Source organism: Cuculus canorus, chromosome 10, assembly GCF_017976375.1.
Source record: "Cuculus canorus isolate bCucCan1 chromosome 10, bCucCan1.pri, whole genome shotgun sequence".
In the NCBI taxonomy this organism is placed as follows: domain Eukaryota; kingdom Metazoa; phylum Chordata; class Aves; order Cuculiformes; family Cuculidae; genus Cuculus; species Cuculus canorus.
Window position 1 is genome coordinate 14,278,932 of NC_071410.1, and position 21,410 is coordinate 14,300,341.

Consider the following 21,410-nt stretch of genomic DNA (forward strand, 5'->3'; position numbering starts at 1 on the left):
AACAGGTCTGTGCAAGTGCATGTTGTTTTGGCACAAAAGGGGAAACGTGTTCCCTGCCCTTTCTTCAAATAAATTATTATTTCTAGATCTACCACTGCAGTTTGCCTGCCTGACTCGTAAGTATTGCAGTGGGCTTGAATACTGTACTTCAAATCTTTAGTAGATACTAGCTATATGCATATTAAAAACATATTAATTGTGCTATAGTAGAAATGTTAACAATATAATAATACGATTCAAAGCTCTTGGATTTAGCTTAGCAGAGCTTAGTTCAGCTTCATAGAAGCAGGAATGTTCTATATTCAGGAGAATTAAAACTTCGATATACAAGCTTGATTTTAGGCACTAAACAGAATATATGCTAGTGAGAGGGAAGCGGGGGAAAGAAAACTGAAAATAGCCTAGTTTTTTTCCTGAACATACTCTCCAGGCAAGCTGTACATTTCCGCTAAGTCATTTACAGTCTCCTAAGTAACTGAGGTAAGTAGATAGCTTTGATAAGAATTACCTCTCACTAGTTACTACTGGACACTGGGACACATAAACATGAAGAAGTCTCCCGAGAAATCAGTTCATAAATGATAGTCTAGCCTCTATAACAGACTCATGAGCAATTCTTCTGACTCCCATTTGCTTATGGCAGGGCCCAGTGATGTTTCAGTGAAAAGGCACATTGATTTCAAAGGGCTTTAAGAGGAAGTCTTAGCGCTTTACACCATCGGGTGCCTCGTAGTTTGAACTCAAACTGGTAGTATGTATCTTTTGGTATCCATTTCTACCTAGAAGTTTCCTCACTTTGAGTCTCTGAAATACTTCTATTGCATATGTTGAGTTTCCTGAGCAACTGCTTACCATCAGCTGCTTCGTCTCCTCCAAAGTTCTGTCTGTAGAACAGCATTAACTCTATGTTGTAGCACTTATAGATGGTCACGAACAAAATAAGCAGAAGAAGGATGGCTCCCAGTCCTCCAGCAAGCTCTATTTTGTAGATCAAATCTAAAATTAGCAAGGAAAGACAAAAAGGTTATGATCTTTCTGAGCTTTATTTGCTCTACCCCACTGTAAAATTCCACATACAATTGTGTAGCTTCTAATTATAAACACTGTAACATTAAAGACTTGTAGTTCCTTTGTTCATTACCTATTACTTAACTTTACCCATTTATTCCATCTAATGCCTATATGAAATCACCACTCAGAATGTGTTTGAAGCTGGCTATAATATAATTCTTCTAAAAGGGAATTATTAAGTGATTTTACGCGGAGGATTACTCAACTTTTAATAAGCTTGTGGAGTTTAAAACTTCTGTATTGGCAGAGCGCATCAAATGTGGTATGCAGCATGTGAGAACAGATATACTAGACATATTGTACCCCATCTGGGAGGCTCTAGTCCCCCTGAAGTTATTAAACTTTGGTTTTATATTTGTGAAGCCAGTGGATGAGCTGATGTGAGCTGCCAAGCCAAGACTTTAGCTGAATCACTGGAGAACGAATTGAGCATCCAGAATGCCCAAGATAACATGAGAAGCCAGGAGCACACATCTGGCTGCTAAAAGCCACTTTGCTTGAGTCGTGACGGCTACTAACGGAGTCCTCACACGTTTGTTTAGTACACATTATACTTTAATGGGAACTAGTGCTAGTTAAAATTTCCTACTGGAATGTTTTTGTTAGCAAACATCACAAGCAGTCTGCCTCAAAGAACTTCACAAATTCATCCAAATGCAACTATCCAACTTTTACTGCTGGGGAAACAGAGGCATAGAAAAATGAAGTAACGTGTTGAAGGTCGGTCAGCAAACCAATGCCAAAATGGGATAAAAAACATTCAATATCAGTCCAGTGCTTTACTTCATGTAAGACACTAACTTTAACAGTATTGCCTGAAATGTTCTCCAAACTCAATATTGCTCATAACACCACTTGGCATATTACTTAGCCATAAAAGACAAAAGATGACAATTTGACAATAGCTACCTCTAACAGCCTATATTAGTTTAGACAAGACGTCATGAAGTTATTTCCTGCCGTGATAAATACAATGTGAAGATGTAAAATCAGTAATACAGGCAAGGCAAAGTTTTTATGATCTTTACGCTTCGAAAACATAGGTCGGAAAAAATTACTGCACATCATTGTGTCATTTCCAAGACAAAAAAGCAAATTAGTTGAGTATCTTTTGGGGTTATTCTTGCCTTGCCATGCCTTACATTTCAATAATTAACATCAGATGTCAAGCTATTCCCAGTTTACAGTATCTCTGATGTCTGTCTGGTAAGAAGTCATGGACTAATAGGCAGAAAAAGTCTATTATAATAGCTATTTAATCTCTTTGAGAACACAGGGAATTCATTGAATTTTATTACATCACACGATAAAGTTATCATATGCTCTGGGGAAAAATCTGGTCAAATGGAGAACAGAGTTGGTTAAAATCACTTTGCAGGGGAAAAATATTTTTTTGTTGTACTGAAGCTTTTTTCCTAGGAAACTGAGATGATGGCAAAGCTGCCTGTTTGGAAAGGTAGAAAATGCTGAGCCTTGATCACTTCCAGCTTGCAAAGGAGCACAGACTTGTGCTCATGGCTGGGGGAATGACAGGGTATTGAGCAAAACCACAATCTCCAGCTCAAAAGGCAGAATCAATCTGGTTTCGCATGTCCTGTATTTATCCTACTGCCCCATAAACTCTCCTAGAGTTCAGATGTAAGGAGGCATAAAGTCAAGGCTTTTGAGCTCCTTATTTCCATTCCAAGATGCAGGCAATAGAAAAAATCCCAGAACATTCAGTTTTCTTGCCTACTCCAGCTTTTGGTCTCTGGCAATGATTAACACTTTCCTCCTCAAGTGGTCCTCACTGAGGTCAATTGGGAAGGCAGCACATCCAACACTAGGAAAGGAGTTGAATCTGGGCTTTGTGCTATAATAGCAACTGAAAATTAAATAATAACAATCTGATAGTAACATAAAACAACATAGAAGGACTTAGCTAACACATTTCACAGAGGTTTATGGTCTTCAAAATACTTAAAGTCTCATAAACACTCAATAAATGAGACACAAATGTATTTTACAAGATTCCTCATCAGCTAGTACGATATCAGTGTCATCCCCCATCCCCTGCAAAATTAGTTTCCTGCATGTCTTGAACAAAAGCTGAAATAAGTGATAAGCAAACATCATTATCATATTTACTTTTATCTAAATACACCACTTCTTTCCACTAAAAGCATGGTTTGACTTTATTCTGCAGTTCCTGACAAGTTATTCCTGTTCCAGGACAGTTATATTACAGACCATGTAGACTTCAATTTCTAAAATACTGGTCTGCTTTTAAATTGATTTGAAGGGAATCCTGAACTATTTCCGTAATTAAGCAACAAGCGGGTGTATATTTTGTTTCCATGTAATTTGAGCACCAAACATGGTTGGACAGCATGTAGGAAAAAAAGAAAAGCAAACCCAGAATTGTCCATAACTTGTATTTCAAATATTTGAAAGCAAATTACAATGGGGTCTTGAATTAAGTCAGTAGAAAAGAACGTGATAGCATATAGTGGTATTCAGGTCTCAGGAGCATGTCTGAGTCTGTCTTTGCATTAGTAGATCTGGTGTTTGAAACTGAATTTGTTTCTTTTTCAGTCAAAAAAAGTCATAACTGATGATGCATGCTCTGGGGCTGTCAGTCCACTGGTGCAGGACAGCATCCTGACATTCTCTGAAGGCATTCGTGAGGACTGTACCACTAATACAGCAAATGACATATTGGACATATTTTACCTTAAATATTTGAACAGTTCCTTTTTCTTCCTTTAAGTATATGATTAAAAATAACTACCTGATGTCAAAACAAGAACTAACTCTAGGAACTCTAATACTACAGCTGTAACTTGGAATTTAGGTTTATTCCTGTGTTTTTATCCAAGCCCTCCTAGCTTAGCAGGCTTCGTGACTCACGCTAGCCTGTGAACACCTGAAGTGCTGCAGTCACACCTTTGAACACCTTCAACACTTTCACAACCTGGAGACAGAGCTACAAGCACCTCTCGCTGAACAGAGACAACGCAGCCCTGAGAGATCTGCACCTCCTCTTTGCCTTCCCCAAGTGCCCCAGCATCTGGAAAGCTGCGGCACATCACAGTAGGAATCTATGATCCTTTCTTTGACACACACAAAGGATGCTGGTTAACAGCTTTCTACCAGTCCCACCCTAAATCTTGTCACAGGTCAATAAATACAAGAGTATTTGTGGCTCATGAATACTCTACAGTCAAATCCAAGCTGGAGGAAGCTACAAATAATTATATCAAGTTGCAGAGGAAAAGTTTGTCAAGTATTTGTAAGAACTTAATAAATAAAAACCAGGACAATAGGACAGGCAGCCAAAGGACACAGTGAAAATACTGTGGTTATTTTAAATGACACTTTAATAGCTTGAAAATCAACTACTGAAAAAGCCTGAGGGGAATATAAGCTCTCTACAGCCACAGTGCAGAAGGAAATGAAACAGTAGCTGAGAAATGATCCTTCCCACCTCCAAATTCTGTTTTCAGCAGTGCTTCTTCCATAATTTCAGCAGAGCTCTGAAATCTCTGCAGTTCTTCTTATAAATAAACATAGCTGGTTATTCTAATATATGCAACACCACTGAACATTTAACAATGTCAACGTAGATATACTTACTATCAGTTGTATATTTAATAGGTTCAGTGGACAGAAAGCTAGAAAGCTTTTTCCCTAAAGAGTTTAATTTTTCATCATGATGTCCTTAATTAAGTCGTGACATCCTGGCAGCATAAACATTGAATATACATTTGTGTGTGTTCCACACTACAACCGCAGGCTCTTTTTTCTCAGAGTGGTTTGCACCTTCCATATTGTGTTTTACACTCATCACTTAGAGTAAAATATAGCCTATGTTATGCCCTTCTTTCTGGGAGGACGTAACACTTTCATGAGTGGACAAAATTGTGTAAGTGGGACTTGATTCAATGGATTTTAACAGGATTGTATGCTTTATGGGTGGACTGTATTCCAGGCAAATGCATCACCTGCAAGGCTGATTCACTGGAGACTCAAGAACAATGCATGATTTTTTTTTCACAAATGGTAAACTGAGGCTGTAACACAAACATAATTGACCTCCGAGAAGGCACACAGGTGTGCAGCCTGGCTCAGAGAAGCCAGCCAGGACCTTTGCTATTCGATGGCCTGTTGCTGCTGAGGCAGGTGAGAAAACAGATCATTAAAGAAAGAGATTTACCTTTCTTGCGCAGAAGAACACTGGCATGTTTCCGTCCGTTTCTGTTTTCCACATGACACGTATAGTTAGCCAGGTCTGCCTCCTCTACAGCATCAAAGATCAATGTCAATTCAACTTCTTTTTCTCCAAGATGTTCTCTGAGGAGCCTGAAAGGAAGGATACAGTCTTTGCTTAACTGAATTAATATGGGTGAAAGATTCCCAAAGGAACTATGATTTGTCAGCACAAGATACACAGTGTTCCTAGGCTCCTTCACTCCTGGAGAAGGACTTAGAAGGATGTTTGAGTTGCCTGAAGAAGACTTCATAGAAGCATTTTTTGCTACAACCAAAACACTCTTTCTCCTGACATGTCTGTAGCAAGGAACCGAGTCAAGCACAAGAGGAGCAGCTAGGAGGGCAATAGTTGCATGTGGCTTGTTAACATTTGTTCCAATAGACTTGAATGCTAAAACAATGTTTCTTTTAAAAGAAGCAATAAAAACTTGCCAGAGAAGTAAACAGGCACTACTAAGCCATTGCTGGGCAAATTGTAAAGCAATATTTTACAGGCTGGGTATTGTGACACATTTTAGTGCAGTCTGGAAAACCAACAGAAGGAGCTGTGCTACTCTGTGGAATTTTTCTCTGTTTGGGGTGTTTAGATCTGACTTCAAAAAGGAAGAGTGTCAAGAACAAGAGCTCTCTGGTCCTTTGAGCGGACAAAGGAGATGCAAAATCCCCAGAAAGGGAGCAGAAAGTTCTAGGAGACTTTCAGGCCAGTGGTACAGTCTTTTCATGTCATTGTTCTAATGTGAACATTAAAAAGAATGCAAAGTGAATGCAAGTGTTTTCTGATATTGGCATTAAGTCTAAAACCACAGTGCCCTGTTCTCTCAAAAGGCTTCTTATCAGTTGCTCAAGAAAAAGTTACCAATCCTTTGTACAAGGAAATGTAACGTCAAGTAAGATCTAGCAGATTCATTTGATCCTGTTGGCGTACTGCCGCATAACGTGCAAGGGGGTAAACAGAAAACATGGGACGCCCTCACAGTCGCCTGTGAACTCAGTACTTCAGTGAGTCTCTTCTCTGAAAAGGTAGCATACAGCACTAAGAGCTAAAGGCACAAAGAAGATCCAGGTTCACTAAAGAAGAAACCTTTTCTCTGGATACTGAGAGGAGGCAACAGGCACAAGGTCATTAACATCATGTGCTGGATGGAAACTGCTTCTGGAGGCTTAACATTTTCCAGTAACAACAACAAACCGCAAACTACTCTATTACAAACCAATATTGTTTTGGGGTACCTAATGTGAACACACATTTTCTTATGTGGATTATTTCATATAACAAACATGTAAGTCCAAATTTGAAAACAAATCATCAGGAATGAAGTATGAAGGCTAAACAAACAAAAACGCAAGCCTGACTGCTATAAACCATGTAATTGCAGTAAGATTTCAGGCAGTGCACAGCCTTTAAAGGCTTCTGTGATGTGATAGAACTCAGAAGATGTACCAGAGCATTCACAATGATTCAACCTTTCACTATTGCTGTGTAACTAGTGAGAAAGCAAATGGAAAAACATTAGTTTAAGAATAGGCATGTGTGCTGCATTTTGAAACCTGGATTGCATCTTTTGATGCAAATTCACTCTCATTTATTATGTTATAATTATGTTATTATTATTTTTATTCTGGCCTTGAGTCCAAGTGATGAAAATAATACTGGAAAGGCTGAATTTACATTATTTCTTCCCAGTAAAGAAACCTCCCAAGAGAACCTGATCTGTTTGAGACTCAAATCAGTCTAAATTATTTGGGGTCAGATAAATCAATTATCATTTACCTATTAATATTCTATATATATCCATAGTGAAATATTTAATTCAGGAAAGTCTGTCTTCTCTGTTGGTAAAGAATACGCTCCACAAATTTTGGCCTACAAATCTTGCTGCAAGGAACAAATGAAATCATTAACAGAGAAGATATCTGGGATACTAATATGGAGCACTGCGTGAATGTTTGGATTGTCTTGTGTTTACTATAATCAGCATATTTTATGCAGAAAAAAAATGAAGAAAGATTACAATTAAAATAAACTATTATTCTGGATCCATTTAAAATAAAATAATCAACCCTTAACCTAAATTTAAATAATACGTGATCAGCTAAAAAGGAGCTTTCATAAAAAATAATATGCATTTGGACTGAGATTTTTTTTCCACTTATTTTCATGCTAATTGCAATCTTTAGGAAGAGAACTGTTTAGAATGGGATCTATCATGAAAACGCTGACAGACACTTAAGCATTATGCTGGTAACAAAGTGTAGAAAGCTCTTAGTGCTGTTAAACCTTTAATTCCTGCTTTTTTTTTTTCCTTCCTTTTAACCAGTACTCTATAGCTAATGATTCATTATTGCCACAGAAATACACAGTTGGTCACCTACATTATTTTAATGTGCGTGCAGCCTTTAACTCACACATTTTGTAGTTGGTTCAGAGAACACTGAGCATAATATTTTGGTGGAAGAAAAGTAATGCAGGATCAAGAATTAAAACCTTAAAGCTGCAACAGTATTTGCTGCACACCCAGAGACTCTGTCCTTGTCTGAGCTGGGGGAAACTTCACCAGCAACACCAGCAAGACACACCAGCTCCCACAAGTTGAGAAAACAATGGCTCTTGTTTTCTGGTATGATAACCAACTGTAAGAGTAATTACAACATTTACCAGTAGGTAAATCAATAGTACTTGTCAACTCACAACAAACAGGATGGAGGGAGAGAAAGAAGAGGTGAGTCAAGTTGAAAAAAAATAGCCAGTGCTTTCTTTTTCTTCAGGCTGAAGCATTTTATCTGATCTGAAACAAAACATTTTATCTCCTATTTTTCAGTTATGAAAATACAAATTAAAGCCAGAAGTCTCATTTTGGAATACATTTTTTAAAATAAACCCCAAAAAACAGTGTTTCAGATTTTTTTAAATCTTTAGTCGTATTTTTCTTTCCAACAAGTTTATGCACAAAGTTGAATCAGAGGTTTAAATACTTATCCTTTGAAACCACTTTTTCCTAAAATTGTCAGACTTTGCATGGTTACAGATGTAAAGGCCACAAAAACACTTCAGCTGGGCCTCTTTACAATACCAAGGCATTAATTCCAAACCTTCATTAACCTGCATGCAAGTTAGGACTTAACAAAAAAGGAAATTCTCATTCTTGGACAGTTGAGGACCTGGACTCTGAACAGAGATATGAACTCTAATGCCTTCTTCCTAGTCCTTAACAATAGTCTGTGGCTGAAAGCGTAGATGTGTGTGTATGTAAGTACCTCTCCAAAGAAACGTAGTTCAACTAAACGCGGCAGAGTGATCTTCCCTCTTACTTTCCTGCATCATGTTTCTCATTCTCTGCCCAGAAATTGTCTACTTGAGAAGTAAAAGCTTTTCACGAGAGGGTCGTCATTTCCATACTTCACTGCAAAGTACTCAGCACATTAGCCAGGCAGTGATGGCAATTCTGCCTCCCTCCTCTCCTAATAGAACACAAAATCCTCATCTTGTCTCAGCTTTTTGCATCAATCAGCTGACTTCTATGGGTGAAAAGGCAGAATGTTAAATCAACCAGCAGGAAGAAATAAGGCTGCTACTCAAAATGTCTCCATTCACTTTTTTTTTTTCACGTCCCTAGAACGAGTTAAACTATTTCACTTTAAAAATGGAGAAAAGAGGAGGGGAAAAAAAAAAGGACAAACAAGCTCTAGAAGTTGAGCATTATGAGGCACCTGCAAACTGTTCTGCAGTGTTGCCTGAAGAAGAAGCAACTCATAGTATGGGAGAGTAAGACTTATGCCTGAGAAGACTCCTTTGCTGTGGCAAAGAGATGGTGCTGAAATTTGCTGTAGGCTCCTTTAATAATTAGGTACAACTGACAACTCTGCAGGCAGGCTTAAAGACTCTGATTCCTTCTTTAATAGCCCTGGTTCAATTTACATGACATTTTTATTATGACTGTGAAAAACTCACCTGGCAAGCAAAGTCTCTTTCTCCTTTCCCCCATGCATGTTTAACATTCAAGGGAAGGAACGGAGGAAGGTTAGAGAGGGAGTCATCGCCTCCGAGTCCTGCAATGCTGATTAGGTACCTTTTATTATAGGGCTCTATAACAAGGTCTAATAAATAACAAGAAACCTAGAGCTATACATATATTACTCACGGTGAAGTCTGCTTACCAGAAAGCCTAGTTTTACAGGTTTGACTTTAACAAAAAAACCTCAAGTCATGTGAATCCTTATTTCAGTGCTTTCATGCAAGCAGAGGAATTGACTGGTAACTACGCATGCCAGTGAAAGCAAACCAGGCATGGATGTTTCGTACTTCCTCACTGCATTGACCTGCAAACCTGAACTCTCATCATAAACAGCAAATCCAGCGACACAATGGATGGGTACAGTCCAGGGCAAGAACAGCACCAAAAATCCAGAGTTCTACAAATTTGTAAACTAATTTAAGACAGGGTACATACAGCTAAAACATAAGATATTTGCCAAAGGAACAACCCTTTGAGTACTTTGGCTTGGTTGAAACAATTCCCAACTACTTGTAGTTTCTCAACATTAACAGAAACATGCTGACAATATCATATAGAAGCAAACTGATGGAAAAAGGATTTAATCAGAAACTTCACCATGGCTCAGCAAATTTGAAATATACATGATGTTTTTTGAAATACATCAAAAAAATACGACTGAGAGGAAGATGTGGGCTCACTCAGGGCACTGACAATACAGTTTCCCTGAAGCAGCATACCTGTAATGGGACGCATAAACAAGAGCTGTTACTGTGAAAAAGCAATCTACAAAAAGTTACTGCCACAGTTGCCATAGCTACTTCTAAATGAAAAAAGGGATGGACTGAGGCACTGCTGGTAATGATGCAGTAGGTTTTGGTAAATGCTATGTTTTTAATGCTGGCTGTGATGCACGGGAGATTAGGTACGTGATATGTAGTTTTTTTGAGAAGATTCACCAAAAGATGATGGGTCTGTAAATTGAGTCAAAGCATTTTAATAGAGTGAGAAAAGGGAGTTGTCACAAAACTAGTTTGAAACATGAATGTGTAATGAGATGGCACAATAAAAGGCAAATACATCCTTTTCAAACTCAATTTCATTAACAAATGTACATAAAAGGAAAGTTTTGAAATGCACTAGAGCTGGAGAGCTCTTTAAATACAAACCTCACATACTGTCCTTGTGATGCAGAGGAAGAACTCGACCAAAAATCACTCTGTATATATATACACACACCAGAGAGGACACAACATCGTTAAATGCTGATTACTTGCAATGGCAGAAGTTTCCAATAATTGTATTTTGTGGTCAGAAGACCAAAAGAGGATTGTATACTTAAAGCCATTCTGGTAATATATGATAAATTCCATCCGTATGCAATTAACGTGCAATGTTAGGTTGTTTTAGTATATCTTAATAACTACTGGCTAAATGGCTGAACTTCAAATTATTGATCAAGTAATAAAGCAGAGGAATCTCTTTCTGCCTACTCTCCAAATTCACTTCTACAAGAAACAAACAATTCCGAAATTAGACCAAACAAATGTGCAATAGAAAGTGCAAAGACCTTGTCTTTCTTTATAATCTGTATTCATTGTGTCTTTAGGAACTGGACCCACCTGCCCATAGTACAACACTAGTTCAGTCTTTCCTCAAAGAGCTATTAATCAGGTAATTATTAAATAAGAAGACAAGAAGATGCTGTTAGGTGCAAAGTTCACGGAGGTGTAAGTGTTTTGTTTTCTTTACAACTGGTACAGTTAATCATAACACGTATTTAAAAGTAAATACTCCAAAAAGTACCTGACTTCGCCTTCTCTAATGTGGCCTTCTAATTCTTCTATGAATTTTTCTCCTTTCATCCAGTAGATCATGGGGCCCGATTCTCCACTGAATCCAAAGAAAGCTTTGCAGGCCACAGTCAGTGGGTTTCCTGAGGACAAGAAGAAAACAGAGGGTTAGATGCTGAGAAATAGGATAAACCTCTCCATTTAAAATTGGAGAAAAAAAAATGGAATAATTATAAACCATAGGAAAAAGGGTGATGTTGACGTTCATTCAACAGGAAATGGCCGTGAAATGAAACTCTGAGGTCATCCATCATTTCAGTTTTCCCAGAAAGATACTACAGGAATGATGAGAAGGTATGGAAATGATGGCAACATAAGGTGATATCAGATTGGTTGTTAAAAAGAAAGAAAAGACTTCTTTGTCAAATTCCTGGGATCTCTGCTAGGACTGAGGAGTGTGCCCTAAGAGGCAGGTAAATCAACGAACTTCCTTACTGCTGCCTATCCACTTGTAAGAGAGACAGTAATAATTTCTTCCTGAGACAGAAATCAAATGCAAAGGATGCATTGGTAAACCGTTCAGAGAGCTTTTAAAGATGGCTCAGTAAGACACGATGCCAGTGAGCACCTACAACAACCATGTTACCATCCGCAGGCTTTTGGCAAAAGACCAAACTTCATAGCATAACTCAAGCAATACAGTAAGGAACTCTCCCTTTCAGCTCTGCAAAAATAATTTCAAAAGAAAGAATACAAAACTTGGAAACTAATCAGATTTCTTTTCCAAGAATTCAGCACTTAGATGGGTTTTTGTTTGGCTTCAGCTTTAGCATTTTTTTTTTTACTGGCTAGTTCAAGACTGTGCTTACGTTGCCAGGACAGATGGCCGTCTGCCTGCAGAAGACAAGAAAAAAATAGAACAAAGAAACCCCCAACAAGTCAGGAAATTCAGGAGAATCATGCCCATTCCCTTAGTATGCAAATACAGCTGCTGAACCCATTTCTCTTGGCCCATTTTGCCCAGCACAGGTTACAAAGGATCTGTAAAGTCACTAGCTTACAGAGATCAGACTCGATTTAATGCCAATGGAGACTCCTGCTGAATCTTCCAGAACTTGGATTGAGCACGGAGAGCCCAAATGATGTATTTTACTACATTTGGAAGAAATGTTCTATTATGCCAGCCATTCTCAATGCCAGCAGGAGACGTTTTTGACGCTAAGATAGCACAGGCCTAGACTTTTCAAAAAAGGGCTAGTCATTTGGAGCACACCACTTTGTTGAATATTGGCTAACGGTTTCACATGATTGACTTAACTATCCACAATCAGTTACCTCTTGTCTGCTCTGCAGTGATAACTCACTGTGTGCATACTCGGAGCATATCAGAGCTGTGTGTTAAAAAATCTTTGCTTAAATCCCCACAGAGCTGTCCTAGGTTAACTACTGGCACTTGTCTATTCATTATTATCCATTGCCCAGTTTAAGACATGTCAAAAGAGTCTGACGAGTCAAGAAGTGCAGCATTCCCAGCCACTGAAAATCAGCCACCTTCAAATTGTTTCCAAGTCAAGATTCAAAATTATAAGTCCCTTTGAAACATTAGGATACAGCAATAAGAGGTTTAAAGACTACACTTCAGTCTTGGTTTCCCAAATAGCAAAAGACAAAAATGGAAAATGTTTATCCTGAAAATGTTTTACAGAATATTTCATTATCTCCATCTGAACTCTGGTAGCGCAGCCGGCCACTGAACACATGCTGATGCTGACAGGTTATATACAACAAGCTCCAACATCTGAAATATAAGAAGAAGTGGATTCACAGTTATCTGTACATCCCACAACACCACCATTAAAAAGTTCCAAACGTCATTAACTAATGAAGAGTCAGAAGCACTTCTAAGCAGACATTTAATTCCACTACAAGACAATATGGAAGAAGTCTGCTTCCTTCTGCTCCTAACGTGTTCCTTCAGCCCTGTGAGGTGCTCTGTGCCCTCCACGGGGTGGAGCGGAGGATGGGACCTCTGGCTGTATCCACCTCACGTTCCCCTATCGTGATGACTACCTGTGTGGTGTGAGGTCTTCCGTGACGCTTGCCTCAAAGTCACGATACGCACCTATTTTAATACCACTCAGTGATTTCTAGCATATGGCTGCTCAGTCCATTTTTTATTTTAATGGAAAAAGACAACTGTAGCAATGTGAAAAAGGCCAGATGTGGCCTATCAGCACTGACAGTATATGCCCTTTTCCTGGCACACCATGCTGGGCTTAATGTGTTACAGGCAAAATATATTACAGAGCATGCTTTTTGTCAAATCAGAAGATTTTTATTTAAAAAACAAACCCCGAAGAAATGAAAATATTGCAAGGTGAATCTAAGATTTCTAACATGCAGAGTAAATATCCTGAGGTAATGTGTCTGGTCTGAAGAAATAAGAAGTTTTCTATACAAACAGGAAAACCTAAACCCCCTCTATCTGTTGGTACACAGCTTCTGTAAGAAACAAACCAAATATAAAGCATCAGTAGCCTTTACTGTGACAGCCTGCGTGCTCTGAACATACCCAGGCAGATCTATTTCCCAGCTTTGCCACCAGGGAAACCAGCAGAATAAACTAATACTGTCAACGGCAAACTTTAGAATGAATTGGTATTTTCAGTTCGAAGTCTGGGACTGGCCACACCAAGAAAGCCCATCGTCATGTCATCTGCAGACCCATCACTGATCAGAGGGAGGCATAAGCAACTATTTCTCATGGAACAACTAATTTTTATTTCACCAGCAGAACAATGCCAGTCTGGGTTGACCTGATCTGTCCTGAGGTGGAAAGGGCTTGGGGCTGGATGACACTTCAAGGCCCCATCCAAACCCAAACTCTCACACACGGTTCTTCTACTCCTGAAGCTGGTAAGGACACCTCGCTGTTCTGTAGCATTCTGAAGCAGCTGCTGGTTTACAACGCTCATCATCCCATTGTGACTCTGGAAGCAGGACAATGTCGGAAAAGGTGACATTGGCTCTTCCTTGCAGAAACACTTTACCTCCTCAAATAAGCCTCCATAAGGAAAGGAAGGGAGGTTTCCCCTTTCCTTTAAGACGTGGCTGCCTGCAGCAGCAACCTGTTACCACTGATTTTCAGGGAACTCCAACCAATTCACATCCAGAAAAGAACATGGCACCTCTCACTGCAATTCCCCTCAAGTACTGAGATCCTAAAACTGCAGCTGAATTCCCCAATTTCTAAATGTACCCTTGAATATGGGAAGAAACAAGCACTGAGCATGAAAAGTGCCATTTGCAGGTCCTGATCTTGCGGCTGGCTTCAAGACGTGGTATCACACTGAGTTACAGTTCCAGGCAGAAAGAACTAACAGGCAGTTTGTAATTCCAACAACTCATCTTGCGTAAGGCCCAAACTTTCGCCTATCCTCACTGTTATTCTGCACAACACTAAGCAGTTCAGCTACTAATTGCTCTTATTAAGAAAAATTCCCCTGGTGTTTAATTAACAACATCAAAGTTCCTAGAATGAATGATATCCTACAAGTTTTCCATTTATAAATGGTTTATCCTTAAATCAGATAGACATTTCAGTTGCAATTTTAATTAATAAAATAATTTGCTGAGAAAAAGAGAAAATTATTAGTGAGATTTCGAGTGAATCAACACTTAAGAGAATATTTTTAATAAACAAAGGGAGAAAGTAGAAAAGCCTACTATAGACATCACTGAGTCTACTGCTTTGCTGGGGTCACCTTGTTACAGTAAAGCCTCAGGTTCCAGCGGAAGCCTCTGCTTTAGCTTTTTTCACCTCTCTGTCGATCAGGCACGCTTGTTGCAAACTCCCAGCTGATAAGACACAACCTCTGGCAACAGGAGTGACTTTTATTGCTAAATCTTATTGTACATTTTTCACCTGACCATTTTGACGATAAATCTGCATGAACTCTACCACACATTTCAGCACTTTTTCTTCCTGAAAATGAGAATTCCGAAGAAATACAATTACTCAAACAAAATAGCTGTCTGGTAGGGGAAGGAGAACTGGCTAAGGACTGGAAAAGTTCTGCAAAAGAATTTAGCCAGGCATGGTTCTGGATGTGCTCACTGTAGGTCTGATGTGATTTGAAAAATAATGACAAATCCTGCAAGAGTCTCTCTAGAATGAGGGACATTCCAAGCATGAAGTAAATGAAGCTTAAAACACCTAAAAGTTGTTCAGTCTTTTAAAAACTTAAGTACCAAGATAACTGACCAGCATAGAAGACAAAAGCTGTTCACAGATCGTAAGATCTGTCTTATGCCAGGGCATTCTTTCAGGGATTTCTTTGAAAATATGGATTGATTATTTGTTATTTTTCACTCATTTGGCACCAGTAGGTATATTTTGTGGCTAATTTGCCAGCATCCATTCATGAGTGCAACACAGAGTCCATATTCTCTGCTGGTGCTTTGTTCTTCCAGAAAATCAGGCTTTCACTCCCATAGCAAATCATTCCAGATTCCAGAGCAACCCCATCAAGTAACTAAAGTCATCTGTGAACCCTTGGATGCCTTTTTTTTCCCCGCTATGGCTTGAAACACTAGTGTTTTCTAACATTCTCTCTCATTTTTTGTGCCAGATACAACACCACAAGCCTGAACTGAACCAGTTGATCCTTCCAAGCTAGTGGCAGAACCAACTGAACGTACCAAAGGAAGATCACCTTTTGTACCAAGCAATACCAAAAGTCAATCCTGCACACGGTGTTAGCTGGTTCTACATCTTCAGGTCCATCTGAGCGTTAATACCATTGACTGTAATATCATTGCTTTTATCTCTTTCTGTATACACACAGGAGAGAACACAAGTGTTCTGCTGCCACTGAAAAATCATTCCCTCACTCCAAGACTCTCTTATCTTTGCACATGCATCTTGTTGCTCCTCTCAGATAAAGGTGCCCGAGTCTCTTCCCTGTAAGACTGACAAAGAGAAGTGTTTGTAAAGGAGCAGCTTCCTGCTCTTGACATATGCAGATGTTACGCAGGCACTTCACAGTCTTTATTTCTTCCGTTTGCTGAGACAGAGGATGAGAAAGGCAGGTTACTTATCACATCCCAATAAGTATATTCTACAGGCTGTCTGAAGGATTGAAATGACTTTCCAGGCTGTGAGGTTTGCAAGGCAAATCACCATGTCACTGACAACAACGTTATTGTTCTAATGTGCTTTACAAATGCTAAGAACAGCAATGTGATTTAAATTCCTGTAGCAAGGCAGGCTGGATTGTATACAACCATGAAGTAAAGAACACATTCCCTTTTCCTTCAGAAGGACATCCTGGATAAAAAGATATGGGATACAGAGCTTATGCCTGCAATTTATCCACAAAACAAATGCCAGGGGCAACACAGACCTTGACTCATGAAAAACAATCTCTGTATGTGGTAGCTTCTATCTAGTTCGCAGGGAATGTAAATTTTCCTAAGTCCCTTGCAAGGACATCCTCTCAGCTGTTCTCCTGCGCTCAGTAACAATGGGCAGAACCCAGAAGCACAGTGAGGTGGTGCAGCCCAAGCCAAACTGTGGGTTTGGCTCAGCCAGTGGATGCTGAGCTGCTGCCCGGGATGCAAGCATGGCACCAGTAGCAAACGGTTCCCACTCAAGGCCGCTCTCGCAATCTGAGAGTCAAATCCTGTGGCTGCAGTGCTGAGCCCTAGACCCTCTGTTGAGGGCTCATCTGCAGTGGGATGATCTCCTAAAAGAGTCAGGAGGCACTTGGCAGAGGCAGCTGATGATAAGCTTGAGTTTTGCCCATGTAACCCAGCAGATCACCTGTGTTTCCCAGTCGTCTCTCAGCACTGATCTAGGGACTGCAGTACCACTTCTCAATGTAAGGGTCTTCAGCATCTGTTCCTATAATCTGCTATGGCAGCACTGAAAATCTTCACAGAGTATTTGCAAGTTTGCTGATGATACCTAACTGGAAGGTGCTGTTGACCTCTTGAGGCACAAGAGGCCTCGCAGAGGGATCTAGATAGATTGGAGCATCAGGCTATGATTAATGGGAAGAAATTTAATGAGTACAAACACCAGATTCTGTACCTAGGATGGAGTAACACCAGGCACAAGTATAAATTGGGAGAGGAGTGGCTGGGAGTAGCCCTGCAGAAGGGATGTGGGGGTGCTGGTCAGAAGCAGGCTCAAAGTGAATCAGCAGTTCCCTGGCAGCTGACAGCGCAAGCCACATCCTGGGGTGAACCAGCTGGTCAAAAGAGGTGATTATCCAACTGTATTCAGCATTTGTGCAGCCTCACCTTGGATATCGTGTGCGGTTCTGGGGCTCACACTTTAAGAAGGATATGACGGTCCTTGAATGCATTCAGGGGAAGGCAACAAAGCCAGAAGGCATGTCCTGTGAGGAGCAGCTGAGGACTTCGGGATGGTCTATTACAGTTTGGAGAAAAGGTGAGGCATGACATCATTGCTCTCTACAGCTTCCTGAGGAGGGGAAGTAGAGAGGGAGGTGCCGATCTCTTCTCCCTGGTATCCAACGACAGGACACGTAGGAATGGTTCAAAGCTGCACCAGGGGAGGTTTAGACTGGGCATACAGTAACATTTCTTTATGAAGAGGGTGGTCAAACACCGGGACCGGCTTTCTGGAGAGGTGGCCCTTCTGATGCCTGTCGGCGCTTAAGAGGCATTTGGACAATCCCTTTTATAACACACTTGAACTTGATCAGCCCTGAACTGGTGAGACAGGTGGATGAGATGATCATTGTAGGTCCCTTCCAACTGAAACAGCTAATTCTATTTATCCACTGATGGACAGGGACAAGGCTACAAAACCCCACAAACCCCTCAGGTACACTATTACCTCCCTCCTGTGACCTGGCCATTTCCCAGCATTACTTGATCAAAGGTTCCGTGTTTTATTCTGTACAACCAGATTTACAAATTCAGTGCAAATTACTCTACCTAGGCTTCTTTTCCCTCCTCTGTTCTTTGTCTATTCTACAGAATACAAGCCTACCTGTGTGCTAAACCATGATACTCCTCCTTAGGTAAAAGTCTCATGGAAACTTGGCAGTGACAATGAATGCTTTAATAAGATAAATTCATAGTGAAATCAATCCTAACCAGCCTCCAGACATTTCAAATCAGTTTAAGAACATTTAAAAACACACGTACACATATTTATACTACTAGGTTGTATTATCCTCCAGGTTTCTACAAAGAAACTGAAGGAGGTGTTCTTCTGCTAAAGTAAGGTTCCATGTTATGAAAAGCATATGCTAACTACCTGAATAATAGTCCGGTAGCTGTATTCATATGTAGGAAAAATAAATGGTGACATGTGACATAAATCAAGTGACATAAATCAAGTTGGCTCCTCATTCATATAAGAACTATTTGACTAAGGCAAGTCTTTGACAACAAGAAAGAGCCCAGTTAAAAACTCTGACAAGAATAATGCAAAAGATCTTTAGATCTTGTTTTGTCCTCTGTAGTTCATTATCTTAATTCTAACTTTCTTTCTTGCTTTGCTTTTATTTCTTGAGACATCACAAAACATATGGCTAAGAGATATTTGTGTTTTTCTGTCTCACTCAAATGAGCAAATGGCACATACAAAAAAGAGCATACAAGTAACTTTGACTAACACCAAGCAGCAAACTTCCGAACATGAAACAAAGCAACTATCCTTTAGACAGTTTGCTGCCAAGAACACAAGTCAATGCATTTGCTGTCATCCTATCCAGCCCCAACCATTTTTAACTTAAACAACACAATCATGACCCACTGCAATTGCTGTTCTTAGGCTGGGCTATAGACTGTGGCTTTCACAAAAAGAGAAAAAACAAAACAAAAATACACACAAGGCTGAAATGTTGCTGATAAAAAACATTCCCCCTCTCCCTGCTGACAAAGTAAACCTCATCTAAATCCTGTAAAATCCATCATCCTATTTTCAGAACTGCCCTGGGGTCAGAATTTTAAGTCTTAGTCATTGAGAGCTCAGGTGTAACAGAAAGTCAAGGATTTCAGCTTTTCAGTTATTCACCTACAATGAAGACAGATGCTTAGTGGGATTTCCAGAAGCAGCTTGACAGCTGCCTTGTATCGACTTTAACTTGTGCTCAGTTACAAGGTCCTTATGAAAATCTCATTTCTGCGCATTTTGAGGCACAGAAATATTAAAGAGAAATGCCCCATAGGTACTTAATAAAGTCCCCTTGTTGGTAGGGTTCCAAGGGCCAGGGCAGCCCAGTGGCAAGAGCGGTGACATCCAGGCTAAGGTGAACTAAACAAGAAATGAGATGGAACAAATCATCTCACTAAGTCCAGGGCATGGGTATGGCCTCATGCTGTCACAGCAACTATTTCTCTCTATTCTGATATTGCTTTTTAGCATGACCAAAATAGGTGGCAACACATAGGTGTGTTGCTCCAACAGAAGAGCAGGAAGGGAAAAAATAGTCAGAGGGACATTTGCTCTTGTAGATCAATGTGGCCAGATTCTGAACCTTAATCATGTGAGAATGTGGGGGTATCCAGCTGAACATCTTAGCGAGTTCCCATTTAATAGGCAGAGGGGACCTTCAAGGTTGCTAAGGAAACCAGCTGCAGGCTGCAACAGGCTGAAGAAATTATGCTAAACCTCTTCCAAATTCTGTGCTGATTTTTAAACAAATGATAAAACTTAAGACAGACTATGGAACAGGTAATTCTTTGCTTAGAAAGGACAAAGCAAATGTGAACTTATGCTTCATGCTAAGGATGTCCTGCCCTATAAACAAAGTGGCACTCTTTCAAATAAACGTATGCTTGAATATAAGAAGCATACAGAGTCTAACTAGGTTGTTTTCATACTCAATTTGTGACTGTTCACTCAACTCTTGCTCAGCTTCTGGCTAACCCAGCTCATGCCAGGTCCTAAGGTACACTGTCAGCAGCACCATCAGGTCAAAGTGAGAGCACAAGGTAGGCAGAACAGGTGGCCAGACAGATCTCAAGAGTGTTTAATACACCATTATCACCTAACTCTAACCTTTAACCTTACCTTAATCAATACCTAAAACCTAACCTTAACCCTGAACCTAATCTTAATCCTGAAACTAAATCCTAACTCTAATACTAAGCCTGAACCTAAACCTAACCCTGAAGCTGAATACTAACCCTAAGCCTAACCCTGAACCTAAATCTTAACCCTAACCCTGAATCTAACCTTACTCAAAACCTAAATCCTAACCCTAACCCTGATCCTAACCTTACTCAAATTTAAAATCCGAACCCTAGCCCTGCAGCACATGGACTTCATTTAGGTACATGGTTTAGGGGTGTACTTGGCAGTGTTAGGTTTGTGGTTACATTCAATGATCTTAAAGGTTTTCTCTGATCTAAATGATTCTATGATTCTGTGTTCCCTGGAGAATTACAGAATATTATTTTTGATAGCAAATCAAAATCTAGATGAAGAAATCTAACCCTAACCCTAAATCTTAACCCACACCCTAAATCCTAACATGAACCCTGAACCTAAATCCTAACCTAGAACCTAACCTTGCCCAAAACTTAAATCCCAACCCTAACCCGAACTCTTAACCTACCTTAACTCAAAACCTAATTCCTGCACATTGAAGCCTCCACCATTCATTAGCTTTTGTCTGGCAGTGTCCTCAGAATCAGCTAACTTAAGGAAATGGTATAGACCAAACCTCCAAGCTGGAGGGTATAAAACACTGGTTTACCCAAAATGCTTTTTAAGAGGATCCAACAGTAGTAAGACTCCTGAGGCTTTTATGTTTCTTCCCTGTGTGGGTACACGGGACATCCACAACTTGATGGAAGAGGAAGGGCAAGTGCTCTCACAGTCAGCTAGATAACTACTTTTCTTTTGCTCATAGGTCTATGATATTAAGACTTACGGGTTATAAGTTCTGAAAACCTTATGACTCAAGTGGTGAACAAGTGCGTTCACGTGACAGACTAGTTTGGGCAAAAGAGGACTGAGCTTCTGTTTGTTATGTTTGTTTGTTGTAGTTCTTAATCATCTCATGAAATAAAGTTTAAATCACAGAATACATAATCCTGTAAATTTGAAAGCTCTGAATGGAGCATGACACCAGTTTTGTACAAAGATGTTAGTGAAAAACCTAATTTTCCCTGAACTGCTTGCTAGTATCTCCATAGTGCCTTGCAGAAGGCATGCAGGGCCAGAAAGGTCAGTGTGGTTAACAAGGTCTAGAACATCACCTTGATGCACATATGTTAGCCAAGTCCTTTCCACTCTCTGCTGCCATGCTTTCAA

The 21,410-nt window shown here is 39.8% G+C and overlaps 1 protein-coding gene across 33 annotated transcripts in view; it reads right to left on the reverse strand.

Moving 5' to 3' along the window:
• IL1RAPL2 (interleukin 1 receptor accessory protein like 2) overlaps positions 1–21,410 on the reverse strand; it is a 408,898-nt gene that overhangs the window by 18,309 nt on the left and 369,179 nt on the right. For all 33 annotated transcript variants that reach the window (XM_054075341.1, XM_054075340.1, XM_054075342.1 and 30 more), the window contains 3 exons: positions 11,121–11,250; positions 5,267–5,412; positions 853–996 (listed from right to left, as the gene is read on the reverse strand). In XM_054075341.1, the coding sequence (XP_053931316.1) occupies positions 853–996; positions 5,267–5,412; positions 11,121–11,250 (420 nt within the window). The remainder of the gene's footprint in view (positions 1–852; positions 997–5,266; positions 5,413–11,120; positions 11,251–21,410) is intronic.